This window comes from Leiobunum rupestre, chromosome 10 (assembly GCF_980474605.1).
Source record: "Leiobunum rupestre chromosome 10, qqLeiRupe1.1.hap1, whole genome shotgun sequence".
Classification (NCBI taxonomy): Eukaryota; Metazoa; Arthropoda; class Arachnida; order Opiliones; family Sclerosomatidae; genus Leiobunum; species Leiobunum rupestre.
In genome coordinates this window covers 6,642,533-6,662,050 of record NC_143393.1, presented here as the reverse complement: position 1 = coordinate 6,662,050, position 19,518 = coordinate 6,642,533, and the positions used below count along the sequence as shown (strand labels likewise).

The following is a 19,518-nucleotide window of genomic DNA, read 5'->3' as shown; positions in this document are numbered from 1 at the left end:
TAATAAATTGTGGCAAAGCATTTAAAATGAGAAATAAATGTATACATTTCCTATATATCAACCGCTAAAGAAATGTTTTGTTTGTAAAATTACAGGTTTATGATGAAAAAATATATATAAAGATAGTTTGATATAAAAAATAAATAAACCAATTTTCTTTAATTTTTTTTTTTGGTATTTTGACAGTTTTGGGAATTATATTTTGGTTTATATAAATTCAAATGTTAGGCTTAGAGTCTGACGTTTTACATTTTACAGTTTTGGATTTCCAGAAGTATTTCGATCTGTGATGAACTAACGCTGGCCCTCCTGGTTATTCGCGGGCCCACGTCGTATTATGTGATGGCCCAATGTTTGATGTGCAGAAATGTACGATGGTTTTAATTTTATACTTATTCCTTTTAGTATGGTCCAAAATTATATTTCGTTAATCACGAGTTCTACTGTAGCTCCCAAGTATTATTTTAAAATAATTCGCCAAACTATAGGTATGGGATCCACTCTAAATTCCCCTAACAAACCGGATAACGACTGAAAATATGCATATCACCAAAAGTGACATAATTACCAAAAGTGTGTCAATCGGACCTATTTCTAAATGAATTTTACGAGCGAAATACAAGTTGGGAGGGGAGAAGGGAAAGTGTGCCTTCGGTAGGGAAGGAAGTTAAAAACAACAAATTACGCCTCGTAGTGAGGAACGGAGGAACTAAGTAGCACTGGTGTATTTTTTGATTTTTCGTCGTTCTGTGGAGATGCTATCGCCATCTACCTACGATATAATACCATAGACTAAAAAAAGATCCAGAGAGGCGACAATAAATAGTCTTTTACGTGGTCGATCTCGAGTCGAGCATTCATTAAACCTTTAGCATACGAAAGTACAGGGATTGTCACACTTTTGGTAATTATGTCACTTTTGATATCACCACGTCTAAACTGTCTTAAAGGGGAATTGTCACCAAAACCAAAATTTACGAGGTTTTTTAACAGAATGATAGAAAATATATTAATGATTATGTCCCTGAAAGTTTATGGTTATTGGAAAAGTATTTAAAAGGTTACGCTACTTTTTCCGCAACCTACATCAAACGGCTCCAAAATTTCAGAAATCGCGGTTGAACCTACGTGCAGCGCCAAAAGAATGAAGCGGCAACAATTTGAGAAAGGGCGGCGTGTAACACGATAAACTACAATCTACGAGTATAACTCGGTTGAAAAGCCAAGGATAATGTCGTAGCAGACGACAGTTCCAACCGAAAAACGATAAAACCGGGGAAAATAATATTTCGTTCACGAGATGGCGCTGCAGGTAGGTTCAACCAAGCGTTTCTGAGATTCTCGAATCAGGGGGGATAAAACCCGAAATTTGGTTGCTAATAATATATCAAATACTGGAAATATTAACATGAAATTTTTTGTATAACCATTTTCGGACGTCCTCTATCCATTTAAATAGTTTTTAACCAATTTTAGGGTGGTGACAATTCCCCTTTAATGAAGTATTTCATAATATCATTGAAATGATAAGAATTAAGAGGCAAGGGAGCGCGCGCAGAGGGGATTTTTCTCTCGTAGGCGTGGTCAAAACCGTCAGAGTGATCTTACCATACGCGATACGCCAGGATAAGCATTCAAAGTAGAGGTATCGATTCCTGCCACTGGTTAAAGGGGTTTTCCCCTTCCATAAAAACTTGTAGAGAATAACGGTAATAGTGAGTGTAGGGAGCTGCTGGCTGGCGTGGCATGAAGGGCTTGCCACCACCCTCCTACGCATTGTAACCCGGCCACCTGTTTAAAGGCATTAAAAGTCGTTAGATGGCTTGGTCCTAAGGCGGTGTTTGGGTTATTAGCTTAGCTGAATACTTATTAATTCAAGAGAATAACAATAGGAGTATAGGAAATACAGTAAAACATACACACTGATATTTCACAGCTAAATTTTATTGCGATATTTTTTAATACAATAGGTGGATATTTTATCTTCAAAGGCATAACACTGAAATCGGTCTTATATTTGACAGTGATATAAAATCGAAGGCTTAATGACAACTCCAAAAAAAAACACAAAATACTTCGCTAGATTTTACCAAGTATTTATTTATTTACAATTAGGGCGACTCAAGATAGTGACAAATAAATAGAAAAAAAAATAAAATTATAAGATTAACATACAAGTATATCATTCAAGTCTACTTTAAATGACATAATAACTACGCAGAACTAAAATTAAAAAAAATCCCTTTAGTCCAATATTAAGGGTAGTTAAGCTCTGGACTAAGTACGGAGAGGAACTGAACTTCGATTACCAATAAGCCAATGCGCCCAAACTTTGGTGGTGTACAACAAGTCAACAAGCAAATAATGGAAGGCACCGATATTAATCTACGTTGAAATAAGCCGATCTACCCTTTTTTTCTTTTTTGGTATATAGAGAGTAATAAATCACCATTTTGCGCCCCCCCCCCCTGTCCCCTCTTCATCTTCTTAGCTTATTAATCCGCCAGGGGGAAGGCACATTTGGGCTCCCAATCTCCACAGCATACAATTTTTTTATATATATAAATATTCTTAATAAGCAGTCCAAGGTTTAGTGCCCTAAACCTGTAATTTAGTTTACTTTTTACATCAATTATCGGGAAAATGGTTTATTTCTTTAAATAACGGGGAAATTACTCATAAGTGGTTTTTTTTAAGTCTAGTTCGTAAAGATAGGGACTTTTAATACGAATTTCGATATTATCTGGGTTGAAATTAAAGGGAGTATAACCCTAGCAGGGTCGGAAAGCTTCCATAAATACTCACTCGTAACGCGAGAATAATAAAAAAAATTCAATTATCCATCCTGTTGCAAAGTGTATCGAAGGAACGGTTTTAAATATAAACGCAAACGGGAATCCATACTTTTACTTGGAATGTTTATCGCGGCAGATTTGCGTCTCGATGTGGCTGACGGTTTTTTGGACGTCACTATGTTAACTTAACAAGCAACAACGTGAGAGGGGAGCGGGCGCAAAGGGGATTTTTTATATCGTAGGCGGGGCCCAAGCCGTCAGAGTGATCTTACCATACGCGATACGCCAGGATAAACATTGCAAGTAGAGGTATGGAGCAATATTTTCAACTACATTCTAGACTGTCGCGTCACGAGGGAGTATTAACGAAAGCTTGACTTTGGATTAATAATATAAGCTTTTATTATTAGTCCAAGTCTTGACCTTCCCTTCAATGGTTATACTCCCTTTAACAGTATCTAATACAACCAGGAAAAGCCACAGAAAATATAGAACAGGAGTAACTAGATCTTTAAAAGTACCTCAAGGTTCCAAAGCTAATGGTTTGCGCGGGGTACTTCCGGTTAGACAATATTTCAATAGACAATGCTCAAGTCACAACATGGCCAGAAGGCTAAAGAAAATATAGAAGAGGAGTAACTAAATTTTTAAAAGTGCATGACTGGAAGTTAATAGGACTAAAGTACCTCGAGACAAAGTTTCTATTCCTCTTTGATATTTCTGTGGAAAAACCGCCGATGGTCAAAATAATAAAACAAAAATGCTTAAATATCTGACGCCATTCTTGGGTCCTAAAGCGCTATAATAGAAAATCTTAACTTTTAACCTAGGCTTCCTTAGGTTTATCATTGAAACTGAAACATATGTTACCCTAAATCAAACAGTTCATATATATATATATGTGTGTGTGTGTGTGTGTGGTAGGTGAAGAGTTTCTTATTAATCGATTGTTTTTAAAATCATTTAATAATCCGAACTATTTGCAAGAACAAAATTGGAGTAAAATAACTCTAGTTATCCTACCTCAAAAAATCCACATTAATTAAATAGGCTAAAAGCTAGTTTTACGAAAACATTTCGTAATGGCGAGCATCAACCTGAAAAAGCGAGTTTGAACTTAATAATAATAATAAGCTAGGCTAATACCCAAGGCACCACCTCAGGCCTAAGTCATCAAGCGACTTTTAAAGCCATTAATTCAGGTGGCCGGGTTACAACGCGTAGCCAACAGCTCCCTACACTTACTGAATTAAAAGGCTTCAAAAGTCGCTTGATGACTTAGGCCTAGGGTGGTGCCTTGGGTATTAGCCTAGCTGATTATTATTATTATTATTACTATTACCGTTAACCCCTACAAGTTTTTATGAAAGGGGAAACCAAAGAGCTCGGGGGAAAACCCCTTTAACCAGTGGGGAGAGAACTTGCCAACTCAATTCAATTGGCCGGGTTACAATTTTTCTCAAAGTTTTGAAAATTGAGATGTAATTTTCTCGGTTTATTTTATATTTCATTTATCAATTTTCATTCCTATAATTTCCGTACTTGTAATTTTTACATCGAATTTGAACATTTCTAAATTATGTTTTCTAGAAGCCGTCCAATTTAGGTATTTTTAAAGACCACACGGACATTTGAATTGTACTAGTTTCTCGAGCGATCTTCCGAAATAGGGAAGGAAATATCCCAGAATATGATTGGCCGGATCTGCTATGACGAGGAACGAAAAAGAAGGGGCTACTAAATTTTTACCCAGATTCTTGAAACGTCGGTGTGGCCCTTTAAGCTAACGATGGACATCAGTTGCCATTTTATCGAATAGCTTTTCTATATCGCGTGCAGTTTAAAATTTCAAAGCAATTATTATAAGTAAAAAAAGAGTAACATAGGACAGAGTATAATCGACGTTAAGAGCGAAGTAATCGTAATCCATTAAAACATTTCCTTTTAGGAGAAACTGGTGTCTTTAGCCTTGGCCCGCGCTGCTTACAGTTGTATCCGAGGAAGTAAAAATCGCGTATTCATCTCACAAGGGTTCACAATCTTTCTCTCTAGTTTGCTATTTCACATTGAAAACATGCTTTTAGCCTTAGTAGAAAATGGAAGCGCGTTGTAGAGCCCGCAGTGAGACCAGCCGAGCCCGACACGGCGGACTCCCGACCAGCCAAACAAATAAAAGAAACAAGACCAACTAGACCCAGTTACCGCCATTGCTAGATCCGGGATACGTCTAGAGGTCGGCGTTTGAATAAGAAATTATACGATTGTTTATATTTATCCATAACCGAGAATTATTCAGAAATATTCGAAAAAAATGATTAATTTTGCATGTTAAATCGTTGTTTATTCGTATAATTTATTTGTATAAAACAAATAATACTAATTTTAATGATTAATTGAAATTTTTGCGGTTAATTTATTTGTTTCGCCGACCTCTAGATACGTCCAAACCGAAAATATCAACCACAGACCACTTATATACAACGGGACTAGTGCTATCGATAACGGATAATATGTGGGCAGCACCCTTTTCATTTCGTGATTCCCGGAAGAATAAATACGCCCCTGCGTATTTAAACGTCGAGTGATGCGACATCTGTTGTCAGTTTCTATAAGCTTTGTTGGTGCTTCGTAAATTAGTATTTAGTTAAAATATTGAATATTTTACAAATTATTACGAATTAGAGCTGTGAAGGCTCTTATTTAATTATTATTTAGTTAAAATATTAAGTATTTAACGAATTACTGTTAATATTTATTTTTAAAAATAATCTTAAAAGTTTACTTTAATCGACCAATGATGGCGCCACTCAATTCTATTCACAGTCGTGTGACGTTACAAGTCCTGTTTCGATATAAATAGTCTGAAAAGGCACTTTAAAAATTTACTTTAATCGACAAATGATGGCGCCACGAAAAGGTAACTGCTATCGTAAGTAAGGAATATTTTATGTGTAACGTTATGAGTCCCGTTTCGACATAAATAGTCTGAGTAGAGGTCCGGGACGGTTAATCATTATCCATGTTTAAATTGATTTTTTTCGGGGAAAAAATGAAAAAAAAGAAATTTGCCGGTTAATATTTCGGAAAATGATTAAAAAAACATGTATTATTCGTAAAATTTGAGCTTTTAATCGAAAAAAACGTCGTTTTTCCGATTAATTTTACAAATTTATAAAAAAATTATTCGGATAATACAGAAATATAAATTACTTGATCAAAACGTTTTACGAATAATTTTGAGAGCTTTATCTATTGAATAAAAGTTAACCATCCCCGACCTCTAAGTCTGAGGTAGAAATATGGTGTACTTTACGAGTTATTACGAATAGTTATACTAAAAAAAAGGTACCTTAAAAATTTACATTAATAGACAAATGATGGCGCCACCAAAATGTAAGTGATACACATTTTGTGTGATATAAATAGTCTGATGTTAAAATATGACGTATATAACGAATTATTATTATTAAACACAATCACCCGGACATAACTAGTCTACCGAAGATGGCTATACGATCCTTTAAGTATCTCGGTGTTTGGATTGACGAGAAGTTAGCATTCATGGAACACATCAAATAAGGTGAAAACTCGGCCCTACCTCATAGGTCCTCTACAACGGTTTCTTAGCTGTTTGACTTTAAATATAGTGTAGAAAACCTTAATTCTTCCAATACTAACGTTTGAAACTATTTTATAATTTTCTGAAAATTCGAAAAATTTTATCATTCCCATCAAAGGAGGTGCTGGAAGCGTTGGAATGGTTGCCGCTGGAAAAAGTGCATTCATTAACTTTGTTACAATTCATGTTTAAGGTTCATAATTCGAAGCAGCCAATGTACATTATGGACTTACTTTCAAAGACAAACGAGGTGTATAATCTCAACACTCGTAGTAGTCAAAATAACTTTTATCGAATCGCGCAAAATTCTAAGAAAACTTTAAATAGAAAGAGTGTGAAAGAAAATGGAATAACTTTATGGCAAACTATCCCGAATAAGATTAAAAATTGTCCTACTTTACACAGTTTTAACGAAAGTGTTTTAAAATATTGGTATTCTAGTGATGTCTGAATTTGTGTTAGGTGTTTAAATTAAAATCGGAGACCCTTTTGTAAAGCAATCTTATGTGCTGAAAAGGTTATCTCAATAAAAAAAGCTTTTTATTATTATTATTGTTATTATTATTAGCAATTATATTTAATAGGTACCTTAAAAGTTTACATTTCTCGACAAATAATGGCGCCACCAAATATTACCCAGTGAGGAATATTTAAGAGTGGCATTCAAAGTCCCGTTTGGATATAAGTGATTTGAGTTTTAAGCAGTCGGAATAAGGGCGAACGGACATACAGACGCGATTAGATTGGGACCTCGAGGGGAAAGCGACCTCAAGGGATTTTCTAAGTAAAAGGAGCCGAAATAGTGAAAACGTAAGTAAGCACGCGAGATCGGAGTGTAAAAAGGGGGAATTGAAGAGTGGCGCTCGGGGCAAAAATAAAGGCAGAGTTGTGGGAGGCTGTGGAGTGGAGGAAATAAGAAAGTGTCTGTTTGGATAGTACCAAGGCTGAGATAAGTCGATGATTTCGCGTTTTTCCTTCCGAGAGAAATCTTATCTTAAGACTGTGGATTTAAATCGTTCTAAAGAATGAAATAGGCTGAGAAATGTTAGAAGAGCTTATCTAATTTACAAACTAAGCCTATTTTTAAAAATCAAAAGATCTGATTTTCAATAGTATTAAAGCGCTATAATAGAAATTCTTAACTTTTAAACTACGCTTCATTAAGTTTATCATTAAAACTGAAACATATTTTACCCTAAATCAAACAATAGACCATTCTATAAAATACTACTTATGTGGTTATTTACTTTTGTGTATAGAAAGGCCGAAGGTTTGACCCGATTTTTTACGAACCAGGGAGACTCAAAAAAGGATTATCTGGCAAACCTGCCAACTCGGATTAAAAACGTGTTAGACGTTTTTAATCCAAGCTGCCAACATAGTTGTCTGGATAAATAGTGGATTTTTGATCAAAATCCTACTCATTTAACGGTTATAATTTTATATAAACCATTATAAATAGTTAATGAACTATATGACTGTCATTGATTTTGTAAATAGTTCAGTTATGGACTTACTATATTTTGAAATACACTATCTTCGCGTAGGCTAGCTTGGCTATATTTTGAAAATCGACTTTATGGGTGACGCTTCAGAAAATACCAATCAAAGAATAAGTTTGCAAGTCCTACTGAAGTAGCGCTATCTTGTGTTTGGCCGGTATAAATAGTGACTTGCAGGTCCTGGCTGCCGGAAATATTACTTCTTGGCGATTTCCTTGGAGGAGGATTTATTGAAGCGTCTATTACGATTAGATAAAAACTGAAAAATTAGGGGGATTGTTTATTTCGAAATTTTAGCATATTTCAATTTATTGTTAACGTGACTTCCAATAGTTCTTTTTATAAACTAACGTGGCCTTCTTGTTGAAATGTTGCTCTTACGTCACAGTCTCTTACTTTGACAAGCCTACTAGCACGCGCTACAGTCGCGAGGAATATAGCTTTTTCTAGAGCGCGTGCAAATCGCTCGTGCGAAGAATACACAAATAAAGCTGGGTCTTGTGACGTAAGAGCAACATTTTAACAAGTTGGGCAAGACCACTTTTTATTTTATAAAATCAACTAGGGGGATTGAAAGAAAAATGGACCTTTGGTAAAATGAAGTTATTAGTGAAGATCGTTTTTTAGGGATCTTTTTGGGAAACAATTTTTAAGGAAAATTCGAAGAAACATTTCGGCAAATGACTCGGAAAAATTTTCATATAGTTGCCAAAATCAAGGCTTCTTCGCCTTCCGAATTCAACTCCTTCGTAACGCCCTTGAAGGCTTACCTTAAAACTGGTGTTATACACGTGATATTACCTTTAAAGTCGAATTTTATTTCTAAGGGAAAGATTCAATGATATTTTATTTTGTCTTAGCAAAAAAATGTTTTTGATAAGTTAAAACTTACTTTTTATTCAACTTCTTAATTTTAAAACTTATGAAATAAACTATATTTTTTAATTTGATTTGGTAATATGGCCGATATTTAAGGAAATACGAAATTCCATTTTTATTTCACAATTCTACCATCAGGTTTGTAAATTTTTTGTTTTCATATTATCAGAAGTAAATGAACCGCAGTTATTGAAATAGCACTCAGAATTGGAGGGCGCGTTTTCCTTATGAAAATGATGAGAAAATCGAGTCAAATAAAAGCTAATTTCCATCCCCGTCTTTTGACGTAATAAATTGCACTTCGGAATTGTTGGTATAGCTATTTATATGCATAAAAAATGGTTTCATAAAAACCAAAACGTTTTTTTTCGGCCTAAAACCGCGCAAAACTTCAAATTCGAAGAAAAACGCCTCCAACACGGGGAGTATAGCAGTCTGATAACTTCGGCTCATTTACTTCTGATATTATGCAATTAATTTAGTGGGGAATATTTTTTACAAAAGAGTTAACCGATAAAATACACCATATAACCAAGAATACATATACTTAGTGTTCGGCAGTCGATTAATTTTTATCCATGAATAAAATAAGCTCGGCTATATTTAAATAATATTTATTTAAATAACCAATAGTTGAATAAAAATTGTAAAATGTTTAAATAATCGAAAGTAAATAAACCTATTATTTAAATAAAATAAACAATTATTTAAATAAATACCACTTTTATTCAAATAAATGCTTGGCTGCGTAAAAAAACATAATTAAATAAGTTAAAATGATATTCTTTTTACCAACGTTTTTTAAATAAATCGGAAAATTTGTGGATAATGAATAAACAATTCCGAACACTAAATATACTTATTTCAACCTCTGGATAATAACTTAACCCAATTCTTCTCATGCTCTGGCTGTAAAATCTTGCCCCTAAAAAGTAACATAACCGCAGCATCCACCTATTCTTCTCTGCCCGGCCACCTGAATTAAAGGCATTAAAAGTCGCTAGCGAACTTGGGTATTACTCTGGATGATTATTCTCACGTGTATCTTTGGCGCGTCATAGATAAACCTAGATTCCATGATAGCGTATGGGTTCATTTTCGTGGAAGGGTGAGTTAAACGTAGCTGCAGTAAAGCATTAAATATCGACACACTTGAATAAGCCATAAGCTAAACAACCCATAAATTGATGGAAGTAAGTCATAAAAAAAGGAAGAGCCGTATGCGGCTATTAAACGGAATCGCTCATAAAAGAAGACTCTATATCTCCATCCCCAAGATTATTTTCTACTTGTCCTTCGATCTTAATACCACTGGAGGTATGGTCAGATATTTTGATCGAAAGTTCGAAATTGCATAAGAATCAAATTATTATGATAATGTTTATTGTACATTTCTTAACCATAATTTTCTATTCCATCATTTATTTGTTTTCTATTTTTTTTCATAAATTTAACATAGGGGCAGCTGGCAGGGGCGTAGACAAGGGGAGGATTTACGTGTCCAATCCCCCCCCCTTTGAGCGTATCTTGGGCTGTGCTAAAATTGAACCCCCTCTCAGATATTTTATATAGTTTGAACCCCTCCCTTGAAGGATTTCTGGCTACGTTAATCTCGACAATATATTAAAATCTTATAATTAAAAATAACTATTTTAAACCAGGAAATTTCGACCTTGAAAATGGTGATCTTGACCATCAAAATTGCAATATCGACCTTTAAAATGTTTATCTCGACATCATATTAAAATCTTATACTTAAAAATAAATTTATTAAACCAGGAACTTTCGACCTTGAAAATGGTGATCTTGACCTCTTGACCATCAAAATAAATTGCAATCTCGACCTATAAAATGTTTATCTCGACATTATATTTAAAAAAAATTAATTAAAAATAACTATTTTAAACCAGGAAATTTCGACCTTGAAAATGGTGATCTTGACCATCAAAATTGCAATCTCGACCTTTAAAATGTTTATCTCGACATTATATTCAAATCTTAAACTTAAAAATAAATTTATTAAACCAGGAACATTCGACCTTGAAAATGGTGATCTTGACCTTCAAAATTGCAATCTCGACCTCTAAAATGTTTATCTCGACATTATATTTAAAAAAAAATAATTAAAAATAACTATTTTAAACCAGGAAATTTACTATTTTAAACCAGGAAATTTCGACCTTGAAAATGGTAATCTTTACCTTCAAAATTGCAATCTCGATCTTTAAAATGTTTATCTCGACATTATATTTAAAAAAATTAATTAAAAATAACTATTTTAAACCAGGAAATTTCGACCTTGAAAATGGTGATCTTGACCATCAAAATTGCAATCTCGACATTCAAAATGTTTATCTCGACATCATATTAAAATCTTATACTTAAAAATAAATTTATTAAACCAGGAACATTCGACCTTGAAAATGGTGATCTTGACCTTCAAAATTGCAATCTCGACCTCTAAAATGTTTATCTCGACATTATATTTAAAAAAAATAATTAAAAATAACTATTTTAAACCAGGAAATTTCAACCTTGAAAATGGTGATCTTGACCTTGAAAATGGTGATCTTGACCTTGAAAATGGTGATCTTGACCTTGAAAATGGTGAGCTCAACAATATATTTAAATCTTATAATATTAAATCTTTTAAATTGGAAATTTGGACCGTTAAATACGTCACCATATTTTTTGCCTTATTTGAAATAGGCCTTACTACGCTTGCTCAACTGGTTTTTCTGTAGCTCATTCGTTCAATTCGGTTTATGCTTAAAAACAGGGTTCCTAGCCGAATTTATTCTTTTGTCCAGGGCTTTTCGTAGTAAAACGTCATCGATACGTCACCAGTGACGCAGCATTAACATCAGAACAAGAGTGCCAATGTTTCTATATACAAAGGCCTATTTTTTATTGTATTTTATACTTGTTTGATTTTAATGTTTTTTTATTAAACCGAAAATGCATTTATTTAACCTTTGCTCCAAAATTAACCCGCTTCTTGTTAAATAAAATAAAATCAATCCAACGGTATTGAAGAGAAATTCGATAATGACGCCCACATATCATCTCAACATAGTAATTATCCTTACATTATAAATAAATATTTACGTAATGTTACTGTTCTATCAACCCACTCTTTGTGCTTTTAGTTCAAATAAATAAATAAATTTGAAAAATGAGGGCGTGGCTTAGTTCCAAAACTAAATACATCGATTTAGAAGTATTTCCCTTTTATTGGAATTCATAACCAAAAATATTTGAAATAGTGCTTATATGGTTCCAACTCGGTTTCAACCATAATCGGGTTTTTCTTAAATTTTATTGAAATACCTGTTTTGGAATCAAGACAATAAATTAACGACATTTTAGCTAAAGGGAAAACCTGACAATACAAAAAACTACCCTTATGTAAGACTGTTAGGTCACTTTTGGTTTACAATAATAATCGACATCGTTGAATTTCAAAAGTAAATAAAGCAACCCAATGGTCAAAATATTGCACTCCAAAACCCTTCTTTTTCTACGAAATAGTTTTCCAAGAATCTATTAATTTCAACTTTGGAAGAAGGACTGTCATGGGTGAATAAATCATCCCCCACAAAAGATGTAGGGAACCTATCAGATAGCGGGCTGATTTGGTTTTTTTATTGGGAGGAGCTGACTCTTGGAGCGTGAAGGTGTTTTTTGAACAACGCTAAAAATCGTCTTAAATAAATATAATATTGTTCCAACTAAAAAAATGAAAATTAAATTAAGAAATATAATAATAATAATATAACCAGCTAGGTTAATACCCAAGGCACCACCTTAGGCCTAATGATCAAGCGACTTTTTAAAGCCATTAATTTAGGTGGCCGGGTTAATAATAATAATTAGCTAGGCTAATACCCTACATGTAGGCACTGCATTAGGCTTAAGTCAATCAAGCCGCTTTTTAAAGCCATTCATTCGGTTGGCCGGGTTACAATGCGTAGGAGGGTGGTGGTAAGCCCTTCATGCCACGCGAACCAACAGCTCCCTACACTCACTATTACCGTTAACCTCTACAACTTTTTATGGACAAATAATTTAAAAACCAATATGCAAAAATAGTCCAAAGTTTTATTTTATTCAAAAGCTACAAATGACCCGTTAAATGCATTATGTTTCTATTTAGTAGGATCTTGAGAAGATGCTCTTGTTCTTGTAAATGGCTGGGATGGGTTGAGTGTATCCGCTCTTGCCGGTGATCTGGGCCTGGGGCACTCGGAACACGTATTGTCGAGTGCTAACGATGGGAGTGATGCCTCTCAGGGTGTGTCCCAGACGGTAGATGATCGGCTTGTGCTGGATGACGGGCCGAGGCACGTAGAAGATGTGTTGGGGAATGCGGAAGAGCACTTCCTTCTGACGGATGATGGGCTTAGGGGCCACGACGACGGGCGACGGCAGGTTCAGCGACACATCCTGGTTGACCACGCTGTTTCCCGGCAATTCGATGTGAGCGTGAGGGATATCCACGACTTCCGGGGCACCCTTGGGCAAGTCGATGATTGGCGAGTTCAAGTTGACTGACGGAATGGCGTAGTCTATGATTTCTTTGTCCACCTGACCTCGGATTTCACCAACGAAACCAGGCTGGGCGATTTCGACGGGCAAAGGTTCTTGAATGGAGACGGAATTTTGTTCAAGAGGAGTGCCTGAGGTTCTGGCGAAGATGGTCTCGGCGGTCAAAGGTACAGTCTCGTCGGTCAAAGGTACAATCTCGTCGGTCAAAGGCGCGGTCTCGTCGGTCAAAGGTGCGGTCTCGTCCGTCAAAGGTGCTGTCTCGTCCGTCAAAGGTGCAGTCTCGTCGGTCAAAGGTGCAGTCTCGTCGGTCAAAGGTGCAGTCTCGTCAGTCAAAGGTGCAGTCTCGTCGGTCAAAGGTGCAGTCTCTTCGGTCAAAGGTGCAGTCTCGTCGGTCAAAGGTGCAGTCTCGTCGGTCAAAGGTGCAGTCTCGTCGGTCAAAGGTGCAGTCTCGTCGGTCAAAGGTACAGTCTCGTCGGTCAAAGGTACAGTCTCGTCGGTCAAAGGTACAGTCTCGTCGAAGGCTTCCATATCTTCTATCGGGAGTGTTGCCTGCTCGGCATCCGTGGCTGGGTCGTGGTAGTCGATAGGTTGGCCAAGACACTACCAGAGAAAGAAAGTAATGTTAAAGGAAGTAGAAACCAAATCAGCTAACTTGCGCTACGATTTATTTTGAAGTAACTAGCTATAACTACAGTTAAACTTGGTTGATCCAGAATAAAAATAGAACTTAACACATCCTTTAAGAAGAGTGGAAAAAGTAACAGTTATTTAGTTTCTTGAAAATACCGTTAAGATATCGAGATAGAAAAAGAGAAAATAATTACCATGGCGACCAATGTGAGCAGAGCGAAAACCTTGTACATCTTTGATGAAGATTTTGGAGACTTCTTGGAGAAATGTAGATGCTCTTGCGAGAGAATGCTGGGAGAATCTGTGCCGTCTCATTCGGAGCGGACCCATTATATACCCCTTTCCGAAGTATGCTCGTCATTCTTTCACCATTTAAGAGACATCGCCACGGGGCAATCCTAGGTATTGTCCCTTTGACCAGTGAGCCAGTGACGCCGCTCTACCTTTCAAAACCTCCTTTCCCCGCCGCAACTGGACTTTCAAAAAACCCAAAGTTTCTTTCGCGGTTTCATCAGCGGGGGTATTCCATTTCGCGTCCTTCGAGAAAACCAACCGTTCAACACGTCAAACGCGTATAATAGACAGCACAAAGGTACGTCTAAGCTCCTATACAAGTTGCCCCCATACGTTTAAAGGGTGGTTTAACCTCTTTATAAAATAATTTCTCAACGTGTAGGTAGAAAATGGATGAAGATCATTTCACGTATGAGTGTACCGTAGTGTATATTACCAGATTTCATTCATTTCTAATTTTAATTTATGATATTTTATTTTATTTTATTTCATTTTTTTTATTGTATTTTTTTTCAGTTTAAGCTTACTCACTTTGGAGTAAGCGTTTATTTAAAAAAAAAACCTTTTTAAAATTTACAAAGCATGAAATAAAAACAATTAACAAAAAGCAACAAACAACTTTTTCCTAACTCTAAAGTTTACAGTTTAAGAAGGTGACGCCATTTTCCACTTTAACTAAACCACTGGATATAAAATCTTGGTAGAGCGATATGTTATATTTTTTGAAACATTCCTTTTCCATTTCTGAGAATTTCAATAAACGCGATACAAAGTGATTTTCAATAAGGCTTAAACAGTCATCTGTACAATTATTCATTTTTTGTGATAACTAAAATAAATAGAAAGCTTACATATACCGAAAATTATTTTAGTAATGCTAGTAAATTTTTTGTTTTTATTTTTTTTTATTTATTTTTTTATTTTATTTTTATTTTTTTATTTTAATTTAATTTATGTTGATAAATTAGGTTTAATCTAGGCGCGTTTTGCGTACACATTAGCTGAAAACTATTCGTGAGTTCTGAACCGTTCAACCAGTCCCCATGCGCACTATTCGGCAAAAAAAATTCTAGAACTACCCAAATGCAAACTATTCGCAGACAAGAACCTCTTGTTGAACCGTTCGGAACCGTTCTAAATGGTACCTGCTCAAGAGCAAGTACTGGTCGGAACTCAAGGTTGAAATCTCTAAAATTCGTCTGCACATCGGGCTGCATACGTCAAATCGTACGAATCACAACTATTCGTCCAACAGTTCTGAACTATCCAGAACTTTTGCGTGACGTCACAGCTTAGTCCTAAGCCGTTCTCTTAACGGTTCAGAACTCACGAATAGTTTTCAGCTATTATTTTAGGTTTATTACACATAGTGTTTTACCAAACCATACAATTTGTCAACGTATATGCCAAATTTACAGATTTCCCTTGAACGTTTAAATTAAAATATTTAGTATAAACGTTGGACTACACGATTTTGAGCAGGGACGTCCATTCTACGTCACTCCACACATAGTCAATAGTAATTTAGCGAGCTATTTAGACTAACTTACACTTTTAGAAGATAATTATAGACTTATGGTACATAGTGTTCGGAATTGTTTATTCATTATCCACAAATTTTCCGATTTATTTAAAAAACGTTGGTAAAAAGAATATCACTTTAACTTATTTAATTATGTTTTTTACGCAACCAAGCATTTATTTGAATAAAAGTGGTATTTATTTAAATAATTGTTTGTTTTATTTAAATAATAGGCTTATTAACTTTCCATTATTTAAACATTTTACAATTTTTATTCAACTATTGGTTATTTAAATAAATATTATTTAAATATAGCCGAGATTATTTTATTAATGGATAAAAATTAATCGACTGCCGAGCACTAATGGTACAGTTGAAAAATTCTTTATCATTCCCAGTAGGAATAGCAGTTCTTCTCGAGCAGTTAACAGCGTACAGAACCATCGCCAGTTATATTAATAATTAATTGCCTTTAAATTAATTGTCATACTTCCACTGAAATCAGTAGCCATAGTATTTCAATAATATCTCTAATAGCATAAGTAACATAACACAATAAAATAAAACTGAATATTTTTCATAGTTTTGGAACAGGAAACTCGACGTTACACACTATTATTATTATTTCGTAGAAGGAAACGTTATTTTAACTTTTAAAAGCGTTTTAGTTTTCACTAGGCCTAAGCTGTTTCTTAAAAAATCTGTGGAAGGAAATTTATGGGGAATCCTAGTTGTCAATCCTTAGCCTGTTTTGATTTATGTGGTCATTGGTGAAATAGAATATCATTTAAAAATATGAAACGGTCACATGTTTTATTTTACGTACGCTAATAGATAGTACCATAAGTCTATAATATTGTAGCACAAGTTTGTCACTTTCGGGAATATTTTACTGAGAGCTAGTAACGGAGTGACGTCATCACCAGAAGAAAATCTCCCCCTGGCGAGGCACTGTCAAAGGCTACGTGTGACGCGGGAGCCAGCTAGAGTTCTTAAATTACGGTAATTTAGGAAATCAGTAAATTACGCGGTAATTTACCGTGTTGCGGTAAATTACCGTAATTTGATTTTTTTTTAAAATAGGTTTTTTTTACAATTAAAACAAGGAATAAAAAGAAGAAACCGTTTGTTACTCAAAATATTTCTGAATAACTAGGGCTACTTTCTTTTTTTTACCCATTTTTACCAAATAAAACTTTATTTACTTATTTAAATGATATTAAATTATAGAAAGAATACTATATTATTTCGCTAGACTACTTCGAAGTAACGCTAAACCAACACAGATGATCGGAATAACCAAGTGAAAATAAAACTAACATTTTTCTTAAACAGGGCTAGACATAAGTATTCTTCCTATAGTCTTAGTCGATAATTCAAAATAACGGTCAAAAACGCCGCCGATAAGTTTAGTAAAATATTTTCGGCGGCGTAATCGTCAGCCATTTTCGGTATGGAGATACAGGCCGGAAGGCAGGCAAGGCTGCCAGATTTCGATAGACCGAAAACGGCCAACTCTCTCAAATGTTTTTGTTTTCAACACGAAAATTTTGCGGCGTAGCTATCGACTAAGACTATTAAACGTATCAAACTATTCTAACACGGCCTTCGACTCCTTGGAAATTCGCAACCAAAACGAATCTAGGTGGCGCAGCGGTGCCTAGCTCTTCGAGTTAGTGCGTTACGCCTATGACCTAGTGCTTGCTGGAGTTAAATTACATTATTAAACGATGCAAAAATAAACTTAAACGCGAATAACGTTAGGTTTTGAGTTTTGTAATCTTGTGCGACGTATTTTAGGTACATTTTAGCCCGAAAGATCAAAGAAAATTGAGAAAGTGAAACACGAGTACGATGGTAAATTACCATGGTAATTTAGCACAGTAAATTACCCTGGTAATTACCATTTTCGTAATTTACCTGAGAAAATTGTAAATTACCGCATAAATTACCAGGGTAAATTACCGATTCGTATCTCTAGAGCCAGCGGACGCCAAACGCCGACGAAGCCCGTATTTCTGTCTTGCGAATAGCTCTTACAACATTAGTAAAACGTTTGAATGTGAAGAATATTAAGTGTCACACTTATGTAACAATATTATACACTTATGCTAGCACAAAATATACAAAAATACGATCAGTATTTCTCTGAAAATGAAAGCTTTTAACAAATACAAAATGAACTTAGTAAAAATATTAGTATATTTTGAAATAATTTACCAAAACAAAATAATCTTTAAAATTATAGTTCCGATATTAAAATTCCGATCTTCTAAAGTTAGGAATACAAATTCTTTATCGTGTGATTTTAAAGGAAAGTTTGAGGGAAAGTTTGTCATTTTGCCCGGAGACTTCTCAAGATTCGTTAGCTGGAAAACCCCTCCAGGGATAGAAAAACACCAACGTCGAGTTAAAATAAAACTAGAATACGAAAATCCCCTATTTTGCATAATTCCAAATCTGAGTAAAGAGAGTTTGCTACAAGGTTAGGATTCAAGTTCATTTTCGTCACGTTTTACAGTACAAGCCGAGCTTCGGCGGAAGAATACATTACGTTATCTATCAAACAGCAAACAAATAGTGCTATGGAATCAGCGTAACTCAAAGACAGTATAAGCAGAAGTATATAATATTTTATTTTACGAGAGAAGTGTCAACCGACCTTGCAAAATTTAATTTATATGAAGACCTTTTTCCTGTTTTGGGCTTAAAATAGTTTGCGTTTCAGACCACGTGTAACGAAATAGCAGATTCTTATTGGTCTTTAATTTAAATTAAACTTTTGCTTGGTGGGTCTGCATTTTTGCCCACCTTTCAATATAACCGTATCCATCTAGACAGGGTCACTTACTATTTATTACTTATTTATAAATCATATTTTCATTCTGTAATAGTTTTAGATACTTACTGTATTTTGTATTTCGAGTAGAGTTGTGGGTAATAGTTAGTGTAGGGAGCTGTTGGTTCGCGTGGCATGAAGGGCTTATTTTTATTAAATATAATATTTTCCGTGAAAATTAAATGCGGAAAGGTTTACGGTACATTTTCCAGAAAAGTTTCCGAAAATCGGAAAAATAAAATTTTTTAATATTTATTTCTTTTGAAGGGTTTTATTCTAGCCTAGTCTAGAGGGTTAGTTTTACTTCTGGTTTCGACAAAATGAGGCGAAAATGCCACGAATATTAAATTTGCGAACAATATTAGGCTAATCATGAAATTAAAACCTTTTTTTTTTCTTTTTTTCTTAAAAATACGGAAAATGTTCCCAAAAAAAAGCCTCGGTAATTTTTCGGAAAATGTTCTGACTTTCAACTCGAGCCTGCGAATAAAATTAGCGGTATATCAAGATGGATACTTCTCTCTTAGATATATATTGTTTACTTCTGGTATAACATATTTTCCTTCGCAACAGGATTATTGCAGAATGAATATATTTATAAAATCAAGGAATTCGGTTTTCAACGAAGTTTGACGGGTCGAATATTTTGATAAGTTTTCTTTTGTACGAAAACAAAAACAGAAGCGCATTTTGATCATTAAAGAGATAAATTAAATTGGGATTTGTTAGAGAGCGTGTTACAGTATAGCTTTGAAATCCAATTGATTAATTACCGGAACAATTAGATTCGGTGTATTCATCATCGAGCGGATAAATGGGTTGAAGGTTTCAAATTGATGCCATCACTTCCCAATGATTGAATAGTCGGCTTATCCTTCTGGCTTATTTTG

The 19,518-nt window shown here is 34.8% G+C and overlaps 1 protein-coding gene across 1 annotated transcript; it reads right to left on the bottom strand.

Moving 5' to 3' along the window:
• Positions 1 to 12,901: 12,901 nt before the first annotated feature.
• Positions 12,902 to 14,531, bottom strand: LOC149923463 (uncharacterized). The gene is made up of 3 exons (XM_090161170.1): positions 14,168 to 14,531; positions 13,851 to 13,943; positions 12,902 to 13,601 (listed from the first exon to the last, which is right to left on the bottom strand). Exons 1-3 carry the CDS (start codon positions 14,204 to 14,206, stop codon positions 12,948 to 12,950), a joined length of 786 nt encoding a protein of 261 aa, XP_090017296.1. The 5' UTR covers positions 14,207 to 14,531; the 3' UTR covers positions 12,902 to 12,947.
• Positions 14,532 to 19,518: the final 4,987 nt, after the last annotated feature.

Bases quoted from the DNA above. Each gene is read 5' to 3' on its own strand.
- LOC149923463 (XM_090161170.1), bottom strand. From the start codon at position 14,206: ATGTACAAGGTTTTCGCTCTGCTCACATTGGTCGCCATG. The intron at 13,944-14,167 runs GTAATTATTTTC...TTTCTCTGGTAG, and splicing joins TGCTCACATTGGTCGCCATG to TGTCTTGGCCAACCTATCGA. The intron at 13,602-13,850 runs GTACCTTTGACC...TTGACGGACGAG, and splicing joins TGGAAGCCTTCGACGAGACT to ACAGCACCTTTGACGGACGA.